At 40.0% G+C, this 20,978-nt stretch overlaps 1 protein-coding gene across 1 annotated transcript in view; it reads right to left on the bottom strand.

The window, feature by feature from the left end:
* ARHGEF26 (Rho guanine nucleotide exchange factor 26) overlaps positions 1 to 20,978 on the bottom strand; it is a 156,919-nt gene that overhangs the window by 102,137 nt on the left and 33,804 nt on the right. Inside the window, 2 exon segments of the mRNA XM_001372560.3 lie at positions 15,765 to 15,925; positions 20,239 to 20,295. Coding sequence (XP_001372597.2) covers positions 15,765 to 15,925; positions 20,239 to 20,295 — 218 coding nt within the window.

Here is a 20,978-nt window from a genome sequence, read left to right as displayed (position 1 = left end):
TGGGTTCCTAGTCATCTTTTAAAATTGGAGTTCTGTTATCATTGCTGATGAGAAAAGATCACTGGAGAAACACTAACAAAGTGCCTGTTTTAAACTGTTGTCTAGTTCTAATGGAGGGAATACCAGTGAAATAACACATGCCTGAAATATGGATGCAATGTCTACTAAGATATGCATGCTCTTACTCAACAGATCCATGTATAGCCTTGTCAGATTCAAAAGCCCACTAGGATAACAATGGGGTCAGCTTTTGGGAGTGACTCATATTTTAATTCATTCTTTCTTTTTTTTTGTTTAACCCTCACCTTCCATCTTAGAATAAATACTGTGTGTTGGTTCCAAGGCAGAAGAGTGGTCAGGACTGGGCCATGGGGGCTAAATGACTTGCCCAGGGTCACACAGCTGGGAAGTGTCTGAGGTCAGATTTGAACGTAGGACCTCCCATCTCTAGGCCTGGCTCTCAATCCATTGAGCTACCCAGCTGCCCCCTTAATTCATTATTTCTAAGAGAAATCATTACAATTTTAAATCCTCAAAGTTTTCAAGTGTATTTAATTTAACAGCAACTGAATTGCATTAGGGGCAATCAGGGTTAAGTGGAATAGTGCTGTTTAGAAGAAAAATGGATAGGAAGACTTGCTCCCCACAAAAAAGGCTGTTCCCATACAGCAAAACTGAACAGAGGGTGAAGAAGAACAGATGTGATAGTGACTTGCTATAGAATAACTCCAGGGATCATCTCATGGATTCAATGGATCTTATATTCCCTTTACTCCATAAGATAGCCCTGGTAGACTGAAAGGTTTTTGTTATACACAAGATTGCACTGTTGAGACAGAGAGACAGAGACAGAGAGAAACAGAGACATAGAGACAGAAAGATAGATGGGCAGGTAGGCAGACAGAGGGAAAGAATAAATCATGTAAAACAAGGATGGTACACATCAGGCAAAAAAGCTGCCACAATGACATCCTAGGAAAAATGGCCATCACTAGTACATCCTCAAAGTCTTACTCAAAGGCTACTTTGGGGTTGGGGTGGAGGGATGGCATTCAAAGATGAACAAATTCCTGCCTTCAAGGAGCTAAAAGTCTAATAGAAAAGATCTGACATATATGTAATTAACCATAACATAGAGTGTAGGAAGAAAAGCACGAAAGAGTTCTGTGAGAGAATAGACATGGGGGAGTCATTTCATGGGGAGGAAATTCAAGGTAAAGTGAAGAGCCTTTGAAAGAGAACTCTTGGGGCAGCTAAGTGGCTCAGTGGATTGAAAACCAGGTTTAGAGATCCTGGGTTCAAATCTGATACTTCCTAGCTGTGTGACCTTGAGCAAGTCACTTAATGCCCATTGCCTACGCCTTAGTGCTCTTTTGCCTTAGAACCAATGCACAATATTGTCTCTGAGATAGAAGGGAAAGATTTATAAAAAGAAAAAAGAGAGGAATTATTTGATTTTATTTCTTTAAGTGAAATACTTACTACTCAAAGGAACTTCCTACTTACTTTCTGTCCCTCATAGCAGTCACCAGCTACTAAGAGGTGTGGAAGAGGCATGAAGGAAGAGAGAATTTTCTTGCATGCAAGACAGAAAACTGGGGACATCATCTGTGAATCAAACGTTCCCAGGAAAAGACAGTTGGAGGCAAGGCAGGCTGAAGGGGGAAGAAGCTCTGAACAGGTCCCCTGTTAGCTTCTGTCCAAGGCTGAAGGACCCTTGGGGGGCTTCTGGAGCTAGGCTGAGAAGAACTTAACTTTTGTTGGTGGCTTAGAGTGGTGAAGAATCTCACTTATAACAACTAGAAATATCTCCAAGATTATCCATTTAATACCGAGGGCAAAAAATTAGATCAAGGACATTAGCACACCCAGTGTGTCTTTCCTTTATAAAGCATTAACCATTTTAAATAAATGTCCTTGGGTCTATCATCGATTGACCTCAGACTACAAGTCGAGCCAACAAATACAGACAGGAACCCGAGTAGTTTCTAGATGTCAGTGACTCTAACTCAGAGGTTTCAGGTCACCTTTATACCCATAAGTTATTGAGGACTTCCCTCCCCCTGCCCTAAGATACATATTTATGTTGCATCTATTCTGTCTTCTTTTGTACTGGGGTTTTATTTGGATTTTAATGTATTGGGGCTAGCTCTGTTGATATTTGCTGTATTCGAGGTTAGAGAATCTTAAAAGCATTTTAAAAATTGTTTGGGTCTCACAGACCTCCCAACAGACCACATTTTCCAAAAATCTGCTGCTCTACCTGAAAGTATTCAGCCATTAGAAAAATTAAACTGTACGTTATTAGGGAGAAAAACGTCTGCTGCCCCAGCAATCTAAAGGAGATGGAATGTTCTATCCTGCCTATATTGTGTAAGAGAAAGGAAATAAGCTAACTGGAAACACCAGCATGAATAATCGACTCTGGCCAAGAGTTAAACACATTCTGTCATTTGGAGACTTGGGTCCCCTCTGGCCAAGCTGAGTGGAAAAACAAATAGACAAATATACAAAAAACCCCGAGACAAAAACTAGTGCAGTGTGGCTTTTTCTAAAAGGTAATTTTAAAAGTGTCTCGTAAAGAACGAAAGAACATTCTTGGAAATCTTTCAAAAGTTTAAATTTGGGCTAATTTATTTTAGGGGTGAGTTTCATAAGCCTACAGGTAAGTTACCAAACATTTCGCAACCTGCAGACGTTACCATGTGGCTGCTATTAAGAAACAGCCATCAGAGCTCATACGTGACTACCTTTAGAAAAAGGGAAGTCATTTTCCGAATAGGTGTTTGTCCTTTTAAAAAAGTGAATGCCCGAAGATGTTCATAGTAACGTGATCTGCTCATCTGGGAAAAGGAATGCTGGCCAAACAGAGTATAGCATGTTTACCATTACTGCTGTTTACTCTGCTCCATAAAGCACGAAGGAGGGGAGTTGGCATTAGCAGCTCATTATTTACTGGGCACCGGCTCAGCTCCTGGGGACACAAAGGCCTACGTTAGTGATGGGCACTCTTCTCTGCCCATGCATCGTGTGGGATTTCACTTGTTTCTCAAATGAAGCTTCCAATAGTTCAGCTCTGCAACATGGATTTTCTTTAAAGGGTCTCGATTTATTAGGAGCCTTCTTTATGAAAGGGAAGAGCAAGTTACCTTGTAAAAGGTGACAGCAGTCAGTGGGCGGACTGTGGTGGAATGCACAATGGGTTGGAAATAGGGGGTCTGAGACATAGCTTGGCTTTGACTGGAACAAGGGTATAAATACTATATATATTAAATATATAATATATAATAGCATAGCCTATTAGGGGAGGAGGAGGGGAATCCAAAAATAAGATCCCAAATCACCCAGGATATCACTCTGATATCTCAGAATCACAGATTTAGATCTAGGAGGAACATTGAAAGCAGAATACAAGCCCCTCATTGGACAGTTTAGGAAATGGAATGACTCACCCTGGGCCTCATGGCTAAGAAGTTCCTGAAGCTGGATTTGAACAAAAGTCTCCCTGACTCCAAGTCCTTTGACCTGGTTCACTATGACAAGCTGCCTCTCTATTTTGAATTGAAATGAAAACAAAGTTCATTTGGAAGAACAAAAGGTCAAGGATATCTGGGGAAATCATGAAAAAAAAATGCAAAGGAAGGAGGACTTGCAGTCCCAGATCTCAAACTATACTATAATGCAGTGGTCATCAAAACAATTTGGTACTGGCTAAGAGACAGAAAGGAGGATCAGTGGAATAGATTTGGGGTAAATGACCTCAGCAAGACAGTCTATGATAAGCCCAAAGATCCCAGATTTGGGGACCAAAACCCACTATTTGATAAAAACTGCTGGGAAAATTGGAAGACAGTGTGGGAGAAATTAGGTTTGGATCAACACCTCACACTCTACACCAAGATAAACTCAGAATGGGTGAATGACTTGACTATAAAGAAGGAAACTATAAGCAAATTAGGTGAATACAGAATAGTATACTTGTCAGATCTTTGGGAAAGGAAAGACTTTAAAACCAAGCAAGAGTTAGAAAAAAATCACAAAATGTAAAATAAACAATTCTGATTACATCAAACTCAGAAGTTTTTGTACAAACAAAACCAATGCAACCAAAATTAGAAGGGAAGTAGCAAATTAGGAAATAATCTTCATTGCAAAAACCTCTGGCAAAGGTCTAATTACTCAAATTTATAAAGAGCTAAATCAATTGTACAAAAAATCAAGCCATTCTCCAATTGATAAATGGGCAAGGGACATGAACAGGCAATTCTCAGCCAAAGAAATCAAAACTATTAATAAGCACATGAAAAAGTGCTCTACATCTCTTATAATCAGAGAGATGCAAATCAAAACAACTCCAAGGTATCACCTCACTCACACCTAGCAGATTGGTTAACATGACAGCAAAGGAAAGCAATGAATGCGGAGGGGATGTGGCAAAGTTGGGACATTAATGCATTGCTGGTGGAGCTGTGAATTGATCCAAGACATTCTGGAGGGCAATTTGGAACTATGCCCAAAGGGTGCTAACAGACTGTCTGCCCTTTGATCCAACCATAGCACTGCTGGGTTTGTACCCAAAAGAGATAATAAGGAAAAAGACTTGTACAAGAATATTCATAGCTGAGCATTTTGTGGTGGCCAAAAAATTAGAAAATGAGGGGATGCCCTTCAATTGGGGAATGGATGAACACATTGCAGTATATGTTGGTGATGGAATACTATTGTACTCAAAGAAACAATGAACTGGAGAGATTCCATGTGAACTGGAACAACCTCCAGGAATTGATGCAGAGTGAAGGGAGCAAAACCAGGAGAACAAGTTACACAGAGACTCATACACTGTGGTACAATCGAATGTGATGGACTTCTCTGCTAGCAGCAATGTAGTGATACTGAACACCTTGGAGGGATCTATGTGAAAGAACACTATCCACATTCAGAGGAAAAACTGTGGGAGTAGAAACACAGAAGAGAAACAACTGCTTGAATACATGGGTCGAGGGGACATGTTTGGGGATGTAGACTCTAAATGAACATCCTAATGCAAACATCAATAACATGGAAATAGGTTTTGATCACAGACATATGTAATACCCAATGGAATTGTGTGTCAGCTATGGGAAGAGTGGGAGGAGGGAAGGGAGTGAAAGAATATGATTCTTATAACCAAGGAATAATGTTCTAAATGGACTAAATAAATACAATGGAAATTTTTTTTTTAATTTAATTGAAATAAAGACCTTCATGGTGTTTTTTAGAAAACATCAAAATACAAATCTGGCCTCAGATACTTCCCAGCTGTGTGACCCTGGGTAAGTCACTTAACCTCCATTGCCTAGCCCTTACCACTCTTCTACCAATACACAGTATTGATTCCAAGATATGGAAGGAAGGAAGGAAGGAAGGAAAGAAAGAAAGAAAGAAAGAAAGAAAGAAAGAAAAGAAAGAAAGAAAGAAAAGAAAGAAAGAAAGAAAGAAAGAAAGAAAGAAAGAAAGAAAGAAAGAAAGAAAGAAAGAAAGAAAGAAAGAAAGAAAGAAAGAAAGAAAGAAAGAAAGAAAGAAAGAAAGAAAGAAAGAAAGAAAACATCAAACCAAGGATACTGGAACTGAAGGAGACCTTAAAAATGAAAAAGTCCAACCCTCTTGTTGGACAGATGAGGAAACTGAGGCACAGAATCCTCGGTAACTTGTCTAATTTCATTTACTAGCAAGTGTCCTTCTTAAGACTTACTGAAATAATACATCTAGAACTGAAAGGGGTTTCTGAGGTCATGAATCCAAACTCCTCATTTTACAAGATGGTGTAGTGCCAGAGAGAGGAAGCAGAATAATTAAAGCCACAGAGCTAGCAGACCTCAGCCATGAAGACCTCATAAAATCATAGATTTTGAGCTGAAAGGGCTCTGAGAGGTTATATACTCCAACTCTCTCCTGTAACGCTTTTAACATTTCTTAATTTTAAGTTAATTTATTAATCAACCACTCAAGACAATCTGAATTCCCTTTACAATTCAAAGACACCAGCTTGACAGTGAGCAAGGCTGAAGAGAGAGGCCCAAAATAGTGAAGTCAAATGAGAGCAGCAAATGAAAGACCGGGGATCTCTTGAATGGGCCAGCCTATACTCCTTGTGACCTCACCATTCGTCCCTCCTCTGGACATCCCAAGACATCTCTTATTGGTAAAGAGTCACTGAGGAGGAGGTAAGACTTAGAGACGTCAACTTCTCTCTTATTACTTCATCACAAGAAGAGGGGGGTCTCAAGAGGACATCAACCCATCCCTTCCTCTCCAGCATGGCTGGGTCACTGTAGTCCAACATGGCAGCTAGAGCTCACTCTTAATCAAGGTACACCATGGCTCCCAGCAGTGTCTTTAATATTGTTGTCTTTTTAAGATCTAAACAGAAGGGAGGACCCAACCCAGTGTCATGGGGGGAGAGGGAGAGGAATGTTTCAGTCTGACCTTAGAATCAGACTATTTCAGCCTTTCCTGGAGGGGGTGGAGCTGAATTAATTTTCCACATTCATTTTAGAGATGAAGAAACTAAAGCCCTGGGAAGTTAGATGATTTGTCAAAGGTTCCATAGGGAGTAAGCTTTAGATGTGAGATTTGAACTCGTATCTTCTGTCTCCAGAGCTAGTGCTCTACCCAACTGCTCTAGACTGTCTCTTGGATTTGTTTCTTCAAGTGTTCGACATTGCCCAGCTTGGGAGCATCACACTCCATAGCCTTCTGGGTCTAGGATCCATGAGCTGTCTAACGTTTGGTATACATCAATCGACATTGACTGAGAGGAAAAAAATGACAGCAGGCTTATGACAATCCGTTTGGGCAGAGTTGGGTCTTGCCTTTGAGGAATTTTCCACTAAAACATCCCTGTTATACGTAAGAGGAAGAAGTTCACTGTATTATGGAATGATGAAGGACAGCCAAAAGAGAACATTTCAATGTTTCATCATTTGTGGTAGGTGAGGATACGTGTGAAATGTAAATACTAAGCAAAGATTCAGGGAACATCTTGTTCCATTGAGTCACATAGAACATTCACAATTGGGAGTGCCATTAGAAATTCTGTAGCCCAACTGGCACTTCCTCATTTTAGAGCTGGAGAAATCGAGGTCCACAGAGGTTTAATGACTTTTCCAAGGTAACAGAGCCAGAATTTAAACGCACTTTTCCTGCCTTGATATTTATTTCTCAGTCTTCCTGCCCCCTCAACATTTCTTTGTTTTCTTGAAGAGGAAAACCAAGCACCAATCCTTCTTTCTGTTTTGAGTTTCTGTGAGGAGATGAGTCCAGGATTGAGGTCATCCTCCAGGAGGTACATTTTTGGTTTTATGATTTAAATGAAGAAGACAGAAGAAATTAAACGGAACCATTTTCTAAGGGTAATGTGAGCATCAAACACCATATTTGTTTTTCTTAAGCTTCTATTTAATAAACTGACAGAGTACTTGTCATATGCTTGCTACTACAAAAATATATAATCCCTTAAGGTTTGCGAAGCATTCTACCAGTAATATCACACTCACTCTTCACAAGGAAAACAAGCATTTATTAAGCAGGCACTCACTGCGCTAAGCCTTTTTTTCCAAGTGTTCTCTCAACTGACCTTCAAAAATGCTAATATTTTCATTTTATAGTTGAAGAAACTGAGGCAGACAGAGGTTAAGTAACTTGCCCAGGGTCATACAGCTAGAAAGTGTCTGATGCTAGATTTGAACTCAACTCTTATTGACTCTAGACCTGGCCCTTTCTCCTTTGTACCATCAGCTGCCTTAACACATATAGGAGGGTTCGCCTGTAGAGTAGATGGAAAGTCCTGGTTGTTCTTAGGGTTCCTCAGCAGGGTGGTTACAAGGCCCAGGAGTCTACTCACTATGGCATCCAGCTAGCTCTATGGTGCTAGGTAACACCAGGGATACAGAGGAACGAACCATTGGAAAGGATTCTGGGAGATAAACAAATGCTGAGAGTAGAGAACAGAGAATACACACACTGGCCAGAGGAGACTTGGAAAATTCAAAGGGGCGTCCTAGCAGGGGCAAAGTGAAAGGAAGTGGGGGAAAGAAGAGCCTCTAGAATGAGCTCTGGTGGCTTTCACGGACAAGAGGAAGGATTTATTTTTCAAGACAAGTTGACTAAAACCACTGAAAGTCCAGAGTTGGGGGTCATTCAGCTCGAATCCAAAGCCAACTCTTCTGAGCAGACTTAGTGGGTATTACCCCAGATGTAGTGGGCTATTTCAGAGAAGAAAATGCAAAAGAAGGAGGACCTGGTAATAGGGCAAAAAATGCAAAAGGAGGAGGACCGGGTAACTTCCTTAACAGAAGTCAAGGAAGGTCAGAACTAGGGAAAAGATTACAGAGAAGGAAGAGCTAATGGGACCTGGGAGTGCTTCTGGTGGTGATCAGAAGTATAAGATATATAAATTATATAAATAAAATAAAATAGAAAATAAAATAAATATAAAAAATAAAAATAAAAACTATAAAATATATAATATAAAAATAAGATATCTAAAATATATATTTTTTAAAAGCAGGAAGAGAACTCCATTTCATCATTCTATAGAATTATACAAAGGATAGCAGAATGGCAGGAAAAGCTTACTCTTTGGATCCAGAGTCTGGGGCAGTGGGACAATTGTTATCAGTAAATACTCACATCCCTCCTATCTCTTGTGGCCACCAGCCTGGTTCCAACGCTCACCACCTCTCCCCTGGGCCATTTCCAGTGCTTCCAATTGGAGGCTTCTGGTTTATCCCCTCCCCAATCAGCCTTTCAAAGAGCTGAAAACTTATCTCCCTAAGGCACAGATCTGATGGTCATTCCCTTACCTTACAGCCTCTAGGATAAAACAAATTCCTTAGCCTGTCCTTCAAGGACTTCTCAAGCTAGCTCTGATGTTCCTCTACACCCTTTCTTAATGTTGCTGCCCTTCGGTAAGCCTATGACCCATTCGTCCAACTTGCAACGTGCTACCTTCATGAACTCTGACAAATTGTCCTCCCCCTTCCTGTATGCCTAAAATGCACTTGTACCAGGCCCCTTTCAATGCTCTCATCTTTCCCCAAGGCTCAGCTCAAAGACCCTCTTCTTCCCCACAAAGCCTCCAGGCCACCTCTTGTCCACCTGCAGTCACCAATCTTCCCTCTTTCCCTCTCCCAATCTCCCCCATGCTCATTGCCTCCTAAAGTCTGGCCATGAGCTCTATTTCTCCATACAAACAGAGGCTCTCTCCAGCAGAATGGAAGTGCACGGAAGGCAAGGTCTGTTTTAATTCTGACTCACTTCCTGGATCTAGTTCCATACTCAGCCCTTCTTGCTGTTGTTCAGGGATTTCAATCATGTTTGACTCTTCATGCCCCATTCGGGATTTCCTTGGCAAAGATTTGGGAGGAGGTTGCCCTTTCCTTCCTCAGGTCATTTGACAAATGAGGAAACTGAGGTAAACAAGGTTAAGTGACTTGCTCAGGGTCACCCGGCTGTCTGAGAGGAGATCTGAAGTCATGTCTTGCTGACTCCAGGCCTGGCACTCCATCCACAGTGCTACTTGCTTCCTGACACACAAAGGCATGCTGAATATTTACTGATTTGAACAGAATTATTACAATGCTCAGATAAGAATATTTATATTGATTTGAGGTCAAAATCAAGCAGGAATGGGGAGGGAGGGATGAAGCACAAATATCAAATGAGTCATTCCATAAGCATTTATTAAATGCCTAAAATTAAGTATTGGTACTAGGACAAAAAGACAAACCCCAGCCCCCTGCTCTCAGGTAGCTTATACTCTATTGAGGAGATGTATGTCCATACAAAAATCTATAAGGAACACATATGTTATATCTAATCAATGCAAAGTAATTCATTTTGTAGGGACTAGCAGCTGAGTGGGGAAGGGACAAAGGGGGACCAGGGACTGTACCGCAAACATGGGGGCCAGCCTGGGCAAGTCATGGAGAATGGAAATAGAGGGTCTTCCCTTTCCTTCCCCTCTCCGAGATGGTGAATAATGTGATCTGGATTATACGTGTACCATCATGCAATATACACTGCCATAGTGAATACTGCTGTAAGAGAATACTCATCTAGAGCCAAATCCCTGCAGCTGACTCCACCAGTTCTTTCTCTGGAGGTGGATAGCATCCTTCGCCAGAAGGCCCTCACAATTGTCCCAGATCATTGTCTTGCTGAGAGCAGCTAAGCCTCAAAGGGATACTCTCTTAATTCATGTGTCTCTTAATCCATCCCAATGCTGAATTTTGGCTTTATTATTTATAGTAGGCAAAGCTGAACAAAATTAATGCCACACTCCTAAAGGAATCGGGGTGAATAACTAGCCTACATTGTGCAAATGAGCAGAAAGGAGTGATTGGCAGCAGCACACTATCCTTCCTTTGGGGCTTCTCCTCAGCCAAAAAACGAAATCACCTATCGCCCTCGGTCACCATTTTCCATTAGCTAAAAATAAAGTCATGGGAGATAACTCGATTAAATCCCTTAAGAAAGCCACTTCTTCTCAGTCCGCACTGTCCAATTCCTTTGTTGCTGAAAATTTCCATCACTCCCAAGTTCCCTCCCAGAATGCTGAACTCAGAGAACCTCTCATTCATCATTTCTGTTATCATTTTATGATTTCATTCTAGAGAACCAACATTGTACACTCAACAAGGAGGCATAACTGTAGTAAAATGAACTTTCAGCTGAAATATGACCTCAATGTTTATAAAGAGGCGCCCTAGATGCCAAAACGATTTTTGATCTAAAGTAGAGTAAACTTTTATGATGACTACATATGATACTTTTAGGTAACATAAGTATGCTCTTTAGAATAATTATGGTACTGAGATATAGAATTGTTGTATAAAATATAAAAGTTCTTCCTTGATCAACTCTACATAACAAAAGAACTATCTTTTGGCAGCCATTCAAATCTAAAGCATGGAGAAACAAATAAAAGACAAAAAAAAAGGAAACTATTCTTTTTTTTTTCCCCAATGGATTGGGAAACAATAGCTTTATTGTTTAAATAATGAATAAACACCTAACAATGAAATCACAAAATGCAAACAACAGTTCTAGGAGAAATACTCAAATAATTAAATTGGAAAACTTTCTAAATAATTTAAAATCTTAGATGAAATTCTAACTACTTATGAATGGCATATGTCAGGATTGATTCATTATGCTTTGTGGGATCAGAAAAATGGATCCAGATTTGAAAAAGAACTCAGAGATCCCAAGTTCATCTATTTCTTTTACAGACTAGAATCCAGGAGCCCAGAGAGATGAAGTGATTATCCATAGTCCCACAGCTGGTAAGCAGAGAGTTGGGATTCAAACTCAAGCCTTCATGACTCCAAGGGAAGTGCTCAGAGTTGAGCATTCCACCCACTGTATAAGCCTAGTTTGATTACCTATGACAATCTTTCAATATGTATGTATGTATTTGCAGATGCAGATTATATATGCATATATAAGTTCAGCATTATTAATATATTAAATATGTATTTAGCATTTATTTTAAAATTTTGCATTCTAACTTTTCTCCCTCCCTCTAACCCATCCCAACCACCAAGAAGGCAAAGTAAAATGATATTGATTATATACATGGAGTCATGCAAAATATTTCCATATTAGGAGACTAAGATAGAGAGAGAGAGGGAGGGAGAGAGAAAAGGAAGGAAGGAAGAAAGAAAGAAAGAAAGAAAGAAAGAAAGAAAGAAAGAAAGAAAGAAGAAGAAAGAAAGAAAGAAAGAAAGAAGAAAGAAAGAAAGAAAGAAAGAAAGAGAAGAAAGAAAGAAAGAAAGAAAGAAAGAAAGAAAGAAGAAAGAAAGAAAGAAAGAAAGAAAGAAAGAAAGAAAGAAAGAAAGAAGAGAAAGAAAGAAAGAAAGAAAGAAAGAGAGAGAAAGAGAGAAAGAGAGAGAAAGAAAGAGAGAGAAAGAAAGAGGAGAGAAAGAGAGAAAGAGAGAGAGAAAGAGAGAAAAGAGAGAAGAGAAGAGAGAGAAGAGAGAAAGAGAAGAAAGAAAGAAAGAAAGAAGAGAGAGAGAAGAAGAGAGAGAGAAGAGAGAGAGAAGAAAGAGAGAAGAGAAGAGAGAGAAGAGAAAGAGAGAGAGAGAGAAGAGAGAAGAGGAGAAGAGAGAGAAAGAGAGAGAGAGAGAAAGAGAGAGAAAGAGAGAAGAGAGAAGAAGAAGAAGAAGAAGAAAGAAAGAAAGAAAGAAAGAAAGAAAGAAAGAAAGAAAGAAGAAGAAAGAAAGAAAGAAAGAAAGAAAGAAAGAAAGAAAGAAAGAAAGAAAGAAGAAAAGAAAGAAAGAAAGAAAGAAAGAAAGAAAGAAAGAAAGAAGAAAGAAAGAAAGAGAAGAAAGAAAGAAAGAAAGAAAGAAAGAAAAAGAAAGCAAGAAAGAAAGAAAGAAAGACCAAGGTCCAAATCTAAACTTTGACTTTGAAAGAAAAAGAAAGAAGTAATCTTGGGCTGCATCTATGAATTCCATCTAATACGTTCTTGGAATTCTTTATCTATATTTTTACCCTGAAGCAGTTATCAGATTCATGAGTTCAACTTTTGACAGTCCACTTTGGGTAACAGGGCTTCCTTTTGTCTTAACTAACACTGCTGCCTTTAGTTCCATGAGCCCAAGACCTGGTGACTAAGACTATGTTCCATCCTTACCACACACTTCACTATTTATAATCTCTGATCCATTTTCCCTCTTCCTTCCAAAGCTGAAATTTTACTTTTTTTTTTCTTTTACTTCCACCCTTGAGCAGAGGATCATTGATTTAAAAAGAAAGGGCACTTAAAAAATTGTTTTGCTCCAAGAATGGAATTACATAATGTTGGACAAATCAGAGTGGCCAGGTGGCTCAGTGGATAGAGAGCTAGGTCTGGATTTGTGAAGCGTTACTACTCTTTTGCCTTTGAACTGATACACAATATTGGTGCTAAGATAAAAAAAACTTGGGACTAATGAAATAAAGTCTCTGACCTTTTCATTTGATAAGGCTTGTCTACATTTTGATGATTTTAATTGTATCAAAATGGATCCTCTTTCCAACAACAAACATTTATTTAATACTTAATATGTGCCAGGTACTGAGTGGGAGTTTGGGGATACAATGACAAAAACAAAACATCCCCTACACTCAAGGAATTGAGAGAAAACACCATCCCAGAAAATTGTATGCAAAGTACATGCAAAATAATTCTTGAAGCAGAAAGGGTTGAGGGAAAACAATAGAGCACTAATCACTTAAAGAAATCTGAAGAGAGGGGGCAGCTGGGTGGCTCAGTGGATTGAGTCATGCCCAGAGATGGGAGGTCCTGGGTTCAAAACTGAAATCAGACACTTCCCAACTGTGTGACCCTGGGCAAGTCACTTAACTTCCATTGCCTAGCCCTTACCACTCTTCTGCCTTGGAATCAATACATAGTATTGATTTTAAGATGGAAGGTTTAAAACAGAAACCCTGACAGAAAGTGGTATCTGAGTTGAGCACTGAAGGAAGCTAGGGATTTTCTGAGGTGGCAGGAAAGAGGGAGGCACACATGGCACCTGGCAGGGTGAATGCTTAATACAAATATACGGTGGCAGGAGTTGGAATGTCTTGACTCAAGGACAGAGAGAAGGCCAGTTTGGTAGAATCACAGAGATCTTAATGGGGAATAAGATCTTATTAGGCTGGAATGATAGGTTGGAGCCAGGTTATGAAGGGCTTTAAAACCGAATACAGAAGTTTGTAGTTCATCCTTAAGGAAACAGGAAATCACTGGAGTTGCCCGAGTACAGGAGTTCCAGGTTCAGATCTGTGCTTAAGGAAGACCCATTTGGCATCTGGAGAGGAGAGCAACAATCTAGGAAATGGGTCATGGGAGTTGGGGGTGATGTGAGGAGAGATAAGGGGCCAGAGTTGAGTCATGACATAAAGGTACTGGTGGTAAGATTTGCCAATGATGTAGAGGGTCGAAGTATGGAATTTTGTGAGCGTTGAACAAATCAGGAGGCAGATGGGTGGCTCAATGGATAGAGAGCTGGGCTTGGATTCGAAAGGCCTTACTAGTCTTCTGCCTTAGAACCAATGATGTTATAGAATTAAGGTTGAGAGAGAGGCAGGAGTTGAGGCTCCGAACCAGAGACCCTGGAAGGCTAGTTGTACCTTGGACAGAAATTGGAAAGTGTGGCAGTGGAGAAGGTTTAAGTGATGGCTGGTATTACAATGAATTGTGCTAAGAAGATTCTGTAGAGTTCTGGAGCTTAATGAATGAAATTGGGACAGCACCAGTGGCAAATAGAAGCAAAAGGGCACCATTAAAAGGAAATCCTCCTTTTGTTTGGACTTTACACTGGCAGTTTTCCATGACCCTGGCCAATACGCTCAGTAAACACCTATCTCCCCGGGTGACACCTCATTGATGTCAACATTCAAAGGACTATTGATGAGTTCTCTCTGGAGGGGGGTCTGCGGTGAAGCCTTCTGCTATAACATGGGTGTGAGAGTTATCAAAGGTCAGAAGATTTCTCTCCTCAAACACTCTCCTTTTTCAGATGCCGGATTCCGGATCTTTAGGCTCAGCTCCCATCCTTTACTTCGTAGAGAAGCACTTAGCCAGGAAGCCTTTTTTAAGAGTTTTATCTATGCCAAACCCTGTACTAGACCCTGGGAATACAAAGACCAAAGTTTACCAGGCCCAGGCTTCAAAGGAGCACACAATGTGTTTACACACAAGTGCCAAAGAAATAAAAGGTGACTGAAGAGGGGGAACAAATAGTGGGGACAATTAGAAAAGTCCTCTTGAAGGAGGAGGAAAGATGGAATGAGCTGAGCCACCAAGGGAGCTGGGACAGTGAGGAGGTCTAAGAAGAGGAGATTACAAGGCAGCTGGGTAGCTCAGTGGATTGAGAGCCATGCCCAGAGATGGGAGGTCCTGGGTTCAAATTTGACCTCAAACACGTCCCAACTGTGTGACCCTGGGCAAGTCACTTGACCCCCATTGCCTAGCCCTTACCACTCTTCTGCCTTGGAACCAATACACAGTATTGACTCCAAGAGGGAAGGGAAGGGGTTAAAAAATAAAAAGATAATAAACTGGAGTTGGAAAAATTATAATATATTTTATATATATATATAAATTATATATTTTTATAATTATAATATATATTTTATAATTATATATATTTTATATAATTTATATATATTTATATAAATATAATATAATATTTTTATATTTGTGTTATATTATAATATATAATATATTATATTTTATAACATATATTAATTATATTAATGTATTCATCACCTCTGGTCATGCCCCAGAAAGATCTCAACATCTGAATAAAGATGGGGAACCTTAACTTAACAGTCACACACTCCCAAGAATGATGCAAGGAATCACAGGCTCTATCCGGGCTTGTCCTGCTATATAGCTTGGGGATGTCCTGACTCAGTGATGTGAACATAAGGAAAAGAATCAATCCTTTCCACAGTCCTCCCCTCTTTTCACTGAGTCATAATGCAGCCAGACACCAATGAGCACTTGCAGCTCAATACAAAGCCACCTAAGAAGACGCATAAGTGTTTTCAAAGATGCTAAGAAGCTTTCCATTCCAATCCAACCAGGAGGGAAACTTTGGAATGGCTGATCACACCATTTCACCATCACTCATTTTTCTCAAGACAATGCAATAACTAAGGGAGACTCCACGTATAATCAACCTCTTGGTTTGGCCCAACCCCACCTGCTGGGCTCCACAACTCACTTTTTGCTGGCCTCGCAGACGTCCGCGATGTTGGAGAAAAGATGGTGGCTCTCCGTTTTGGTCATCGTGTCACTCAGTTCTTTTGAATTTTTAAACATCTGGATCAGGATCTCCAAGCTGAGCAGGTACGAGTGTTCAGAGGAAATGACTTCAAACATAGCCTGGAAGAAGGGGAGGCAGGTTGTTAACCCTTCTGCATAATGCCCAACACCAAATGCACATCCTAAGATTTGGGAAACCTTGAATGTCATCTTGTCTGGGGCCCAGAGACAGGAATCTCCAAGAAAATACCAAGAATCATGCTCAGAAGAACAGAACTGGAACTAGTTCTTTGCCTTTGTATCCACAGTGCCTAGCCCAGTGCCTGGTAGGTATAAGGGGATTATTAAATGCTCACTGATCAATTGACAAGATAATGTAATGGTGATTTAGGGTAACAATGTCTATAGATTCCTTGAAATTTAGGAGGACACTTAGAGAGATGCTGGGTTAGTATGAAAGCAGCTTGATGTAAGAAGAAAAGAATCAAGCTGGCAGTCAGAGGATCTGGATTCAAATCTGTTGTTCTAGCTTCTTAATGCGGGTATGATCTGGAACAAACCATTTCCTATTCTCTGCACCTCTGTCTGCTTATCTGTAAAATGAGGAGGAAGGCTGAGATTTCAAAAGCTTTAACTAGTGTTAAATCCTCTGATTGGTAGCATATTCTTTCAGAACCTTAAATGTGTTCTTAACAGTGACTTCAGTTTTCAAAGGTAATTAATTCCCCATCTCTATATAAAATGCCTTTCCTTCTCCTAGACCCATGTAGGTGAATCTATGGCATGTGTGCTGGAGGGGGGTAGCTACCCTCCTCCTCTCCCCAGCACCTGAGAAGATTTCTCACATGACTTGTCCCTCTGTCCCAGCGCCCAGTGGGAGCATTCCCCCCTCCCCTATCTGTGGTAAGGAATGGGGGATTCACATGCTGCATGAGGGTTGCAGTTTGGGCACTCAGTCTCTCAAAGGTTCGCTATCACTGTCCTAGACCATCAGTGCCCCTGTTTCTTCATAAGGAACAATAACTCTCTCCCTAACTTAGCCTGATTTATTCAGCTAGCTATGTCATTAAAGTCATATCCCATTTTATTTCTTAGACATTGACTTTGTGCTAGGTACTCTGCTAGGCACTAGCCAAAACATAGCTCTGCCTTCAAGGAGCTTACGCAGATCTTCCTGTCAAGCCCATGCGGAAGTAGGTAATGCATGTAGCCAATCCATGACCAACTTTCGTTCCTCATCTCAAGGCTTCAAAAAAAACTATTAGGATATTCTGACAAGTCACAGGGATGCTGCATAGGCACAGGAATGCATAAGCTCATGGGCCTGGGAGCTCCTTGAGAGCAAGGACTGCCTTTCCCTTTCTTTTGTATCCCTGGTCCTTAGAACAGGGCATGGCACACAGTAGGCAATAAATGTTCACTGATAGTCAGTTCGCGTATGTGTGTGTACATATACATACACACCCAGAGATTCTTCAATAAATATGTTGACAAACTTCTTTCATGGGCATATGGCCACATACTACCACACAGCCAAGAAATGACTAATCTAACCTCCAATGCTTATTGGAAGCAACATTTCACAGCAAGAAAGAAAATACATAGGGGCAACTAGGTGGCTTAGTGGATAGAGTTGGGCTTGGAATCAGGAAGAGATGTGGATTCAAATCTGGTCTCAGTCACTTCCTAGCTTTGTGACCCTGGACAAGTCATTTAATCCCAGTTGCCTAGCCCTTACCAATCTTCTGCCTGGGAGCCAATACTTGTATTGATTCAAAGAATCATAAGGTAAGGGTTATTTTTTTTTAAAGTAAAAGAAAAAAGAAAAAACCTAACTTCAAAAAATATATTCTACCAATAGAAAATATACACAGAAAATTTAAACTTGGGGGAAAAAGGTCCTTCTTTTTCCAAAACCTTATTGAATATTGCTTGTGGGTACTGGCCTTTCAGTACAGCACCTTCAAATGATTTTCAAAAGGCAAGAATCAAAGCCCTTTGCAACTAAAATTCCCTAAATGAAGATTGTATGGGATTGTAGTTTTAAAACATGAAAGGACTTAGAAACCACCTTCCCTGATCCTTTATTTTACAAAGGAAAAAAAAAATTCAGAGAGAAGGTTTAAGTCAATGAATGGTAGAACTAGGATTGGAAGCCACTCCTCCTCTGACTACTTTTTTTTTTAGGAATATCCCACAACTTTAGATATATAAATTAAGAAAAAGCATAAATACCATACAAAGACCTGGATGATCAGTGACAAGTTCAGAAGTCATAGAAAGATCTCCAAATGTTAGAAAGCAGGACAAAGGACTTGGAAACTGACAAGACGGTTAACTATATAAGCATCAAATGCCTTCAATGGGAAGAAAAATGGGATACAGTAGAATTTAAGAAGATCCAAGCCTAGCAATTCCATGGGAACTGGAAAGACCTCCAGGAAGTGATGCAGAGAGAAAGGAGCAGAACCAGGAGAACCTTACACACAGAGATGGATACACTGTGGCACAATCAAATGTAATGGTCTTCTCTACTAGCAGCAATGCAATAATCCAGGTCAATCCTGAGGGATTTAGAAGAAAGAATGTATTCACTTCTCTAAGAGAGAGAAGCCCAGAGACTTTTGGAATACAAGCCTGGATGACCTGCAAGGATTCTATCAGCAGCAGGGGTTGGGCACAGAAAAAGTTCGGAACTTTGATGGAGAGAAAACCCTGAGAGAGGCAGTTGGAACTGCTCTCTTGGCTTGAGACTTCCTGAGGAGAGGGTCCATCTCTGACTGGATCCCAATCGCAGAAGGCTTTCTCTCCCTGCGTTCCTACTCCCAACCCCCTTAAAAGACCAAAGACTTGAAGAAGAGAGCAGTTCCCAAAGAAGATCTGTCACCATCTGCCTTTACCCTGAACTTAGGACCCCTGCTGTGCTGTGCCCAAAGTCAGGGTTCCTGCTCTGAACCCCTCAAGGGCTCAGGTGGTCAAACCTGGGTCACCTAACTTTGGGGAGAAGGGGTTAGCTAGCTAGGGATCCCTTCTTCCCTCTTCCCTCCTGACCCCAATTTACCAGTCATTCAACCTTATCCTTCATCCCTGTTGTTTAAAAAAAACTTGTTACCAAACTTTAACTGCCTCCAGACTGAGTGAAGGGCAGCTATAGCTGAGGGAGGAGAGAAGTGATCTCTCTCTGCCTAGAATAAGAAGCTTGCTATTTAGAAAGAGCCTGACAGTGGGGAATGAACAGGCAGGCTTAGTGAAGGGCCATAACTAGAGAGGACTGAAAGGGGGAAAGAACAGACTCACCCTCCTTCTACCTCTTAATTCAAAATCAACATCAACTCCTCCTCCCTTGGTTCTTACCTTGAGGGAGGGAAGACTCCATTCTCTCTCTCTCCCTTCTCCCCACACAAAAACCCTTTTATTACACTTCCAGAGAAAGAACTTGTGGGAGCAGAAACACAGAAGGAAAACATAGGATCGATCACATGGTTTGATGGGGATAGGATTGGGGATGCTGACTTTGAATGAAAATATTGATAATATGGAAATAGGTTTTGATAAATGATACATGCAAAACACACTGGAATTGCTTGTCAGCTCTGGAAGGGGGGAGGGAAAGAGGGAGGGAACATGAATCATGTAACCGTGGAAAAACATTCTAAGTTCATTCTTTTTAAAGACTACATCAAAAGAAAAAAAAAGATCCAGGTGTATTTTTTTGTATGCTCATCTTCCACTTGGTTCTAGGGTTGAAGAGAAGTAAGGGCTAGGTAATGGGAGTTAAGTGCCTTGTCCAGGGTCATAAGAAGGAATTCTCTGAGTTCAAATTTGAACCCGGGGCCTCACATTTCCAGGTCTTGCTGTCTATCCACCAAGCTACCTTGTTGCCTCTCAGTCGTATTTTTTAGTATTATATATCCAAATTCTGAAAGTTGTTACTCAGTAGAAATAAATGGAATACAATCTGTTTAAATTCATTTCTATTAAGAGAAAAACAAATATCTATCTTAAATAAGACTCAAGTTGTATGGCATCAGAAATTATCTTATTTGAAAACTTGCCGGAGTATCAACAATTTTGAATATTTTTTTAGTATTCAAATGAAACAATAAATTTATTTATTGTTATTATTTACTGATTATTTGATATCTTCAAGATCTTTGAAGTAAATATTAATAGTTAATGCCTATATAGTGCTTAATAGTTTGCAAAGAAAGAAATCGCTAACCTTTATAAGTTAAAACACTCTTGTTAATTAATTGATTTAAATTAATTTTGCTTTGGAATTCTCAGGATGTGATGGTGGCCTGGTAGATGGCTAGAGATGCCATTGGTTGAATATCACTTAACTGGGGCAAAGTTAAAAAAAATAGGAAATAGGCAATATACATACAGATAATTTAGTCATGAAAAAAACATTCCTTTTGTCAAAAGCATACCTCTTGCCTCTTTCTTTCCTCTTGGCTAATAGATTGAGATAATCCATTTCTTTTCACCTAAATGGAAAATGAAAAATGAGGTTTAGTACATCTGGTCTTTGGATAACAATATCTTTATTCAGGAGGATGTTTGACTGCAAGTCCTTCTAGCAAGAAATGAATGAAAATAAGTCATGAAAAGCACTGACCTCCATGTACCTCCTATTTAACAGAGGCCTGAGAGGAGACATGATCCCAAGAGCAAATGAGCCCAAAGGTCAGCAAATCTGGTAAAATATAAAATGGCTCTATGGAGAGCTATTGCAAAAATGTCCATAGTAAATACTGATAAATCCTTGCTGATTTGATCTGAAATGGAAGTAGTCCTTATTTCCTGTTCCATTTTAGGTTTAAATTATTATTACTAGATTAACTTAATTTCTCAAGTTGGAGATCAAAAAAGCATTGATTGACAAACGCATCTACAAGACTAAAAAGAAAAAAAAGCCACAATGGCTCTTAGCTTTAGTCTTCAAGTTCATGTTATCCCCAAAGCTGTAAAAAGAACTTTAAATGTGAATTCTGTAAGAAATATTCAATAAAAACATTAGAGATCTCTTCAAATGTCACACAGAATAAAAAATTCCCTCAAACAAACCCATGTAGAGTCCTTACTGATGGACAAGAATATGACATGTGGACATGACTCCCAGCTATTTCCTGGAGAAGTCATTCAATCAGAAAAATAATTTGTACACTTT

Source organism: Monodelphis domestica, chromosome 8, assembly GCF_027887165.1.
Source record: "Monodelphis domestica isolate mMonDom1 chromosome 8, mMonDom1.pri, whole genome shotgun sequence".
NCBI classification, from domain to species: domain Eukaryota; kingdom Metazoa; phylum Chordata; class Mammalia; order Didelphimorphia; family Didelphidae; genus Monodelphis; species Monodelphis domestica.
The sequence above is the reverse complement of the archived record's forward strand: the minus strand, read 5'-3'. Positions and strand labels throughout refer to the sequence as shown.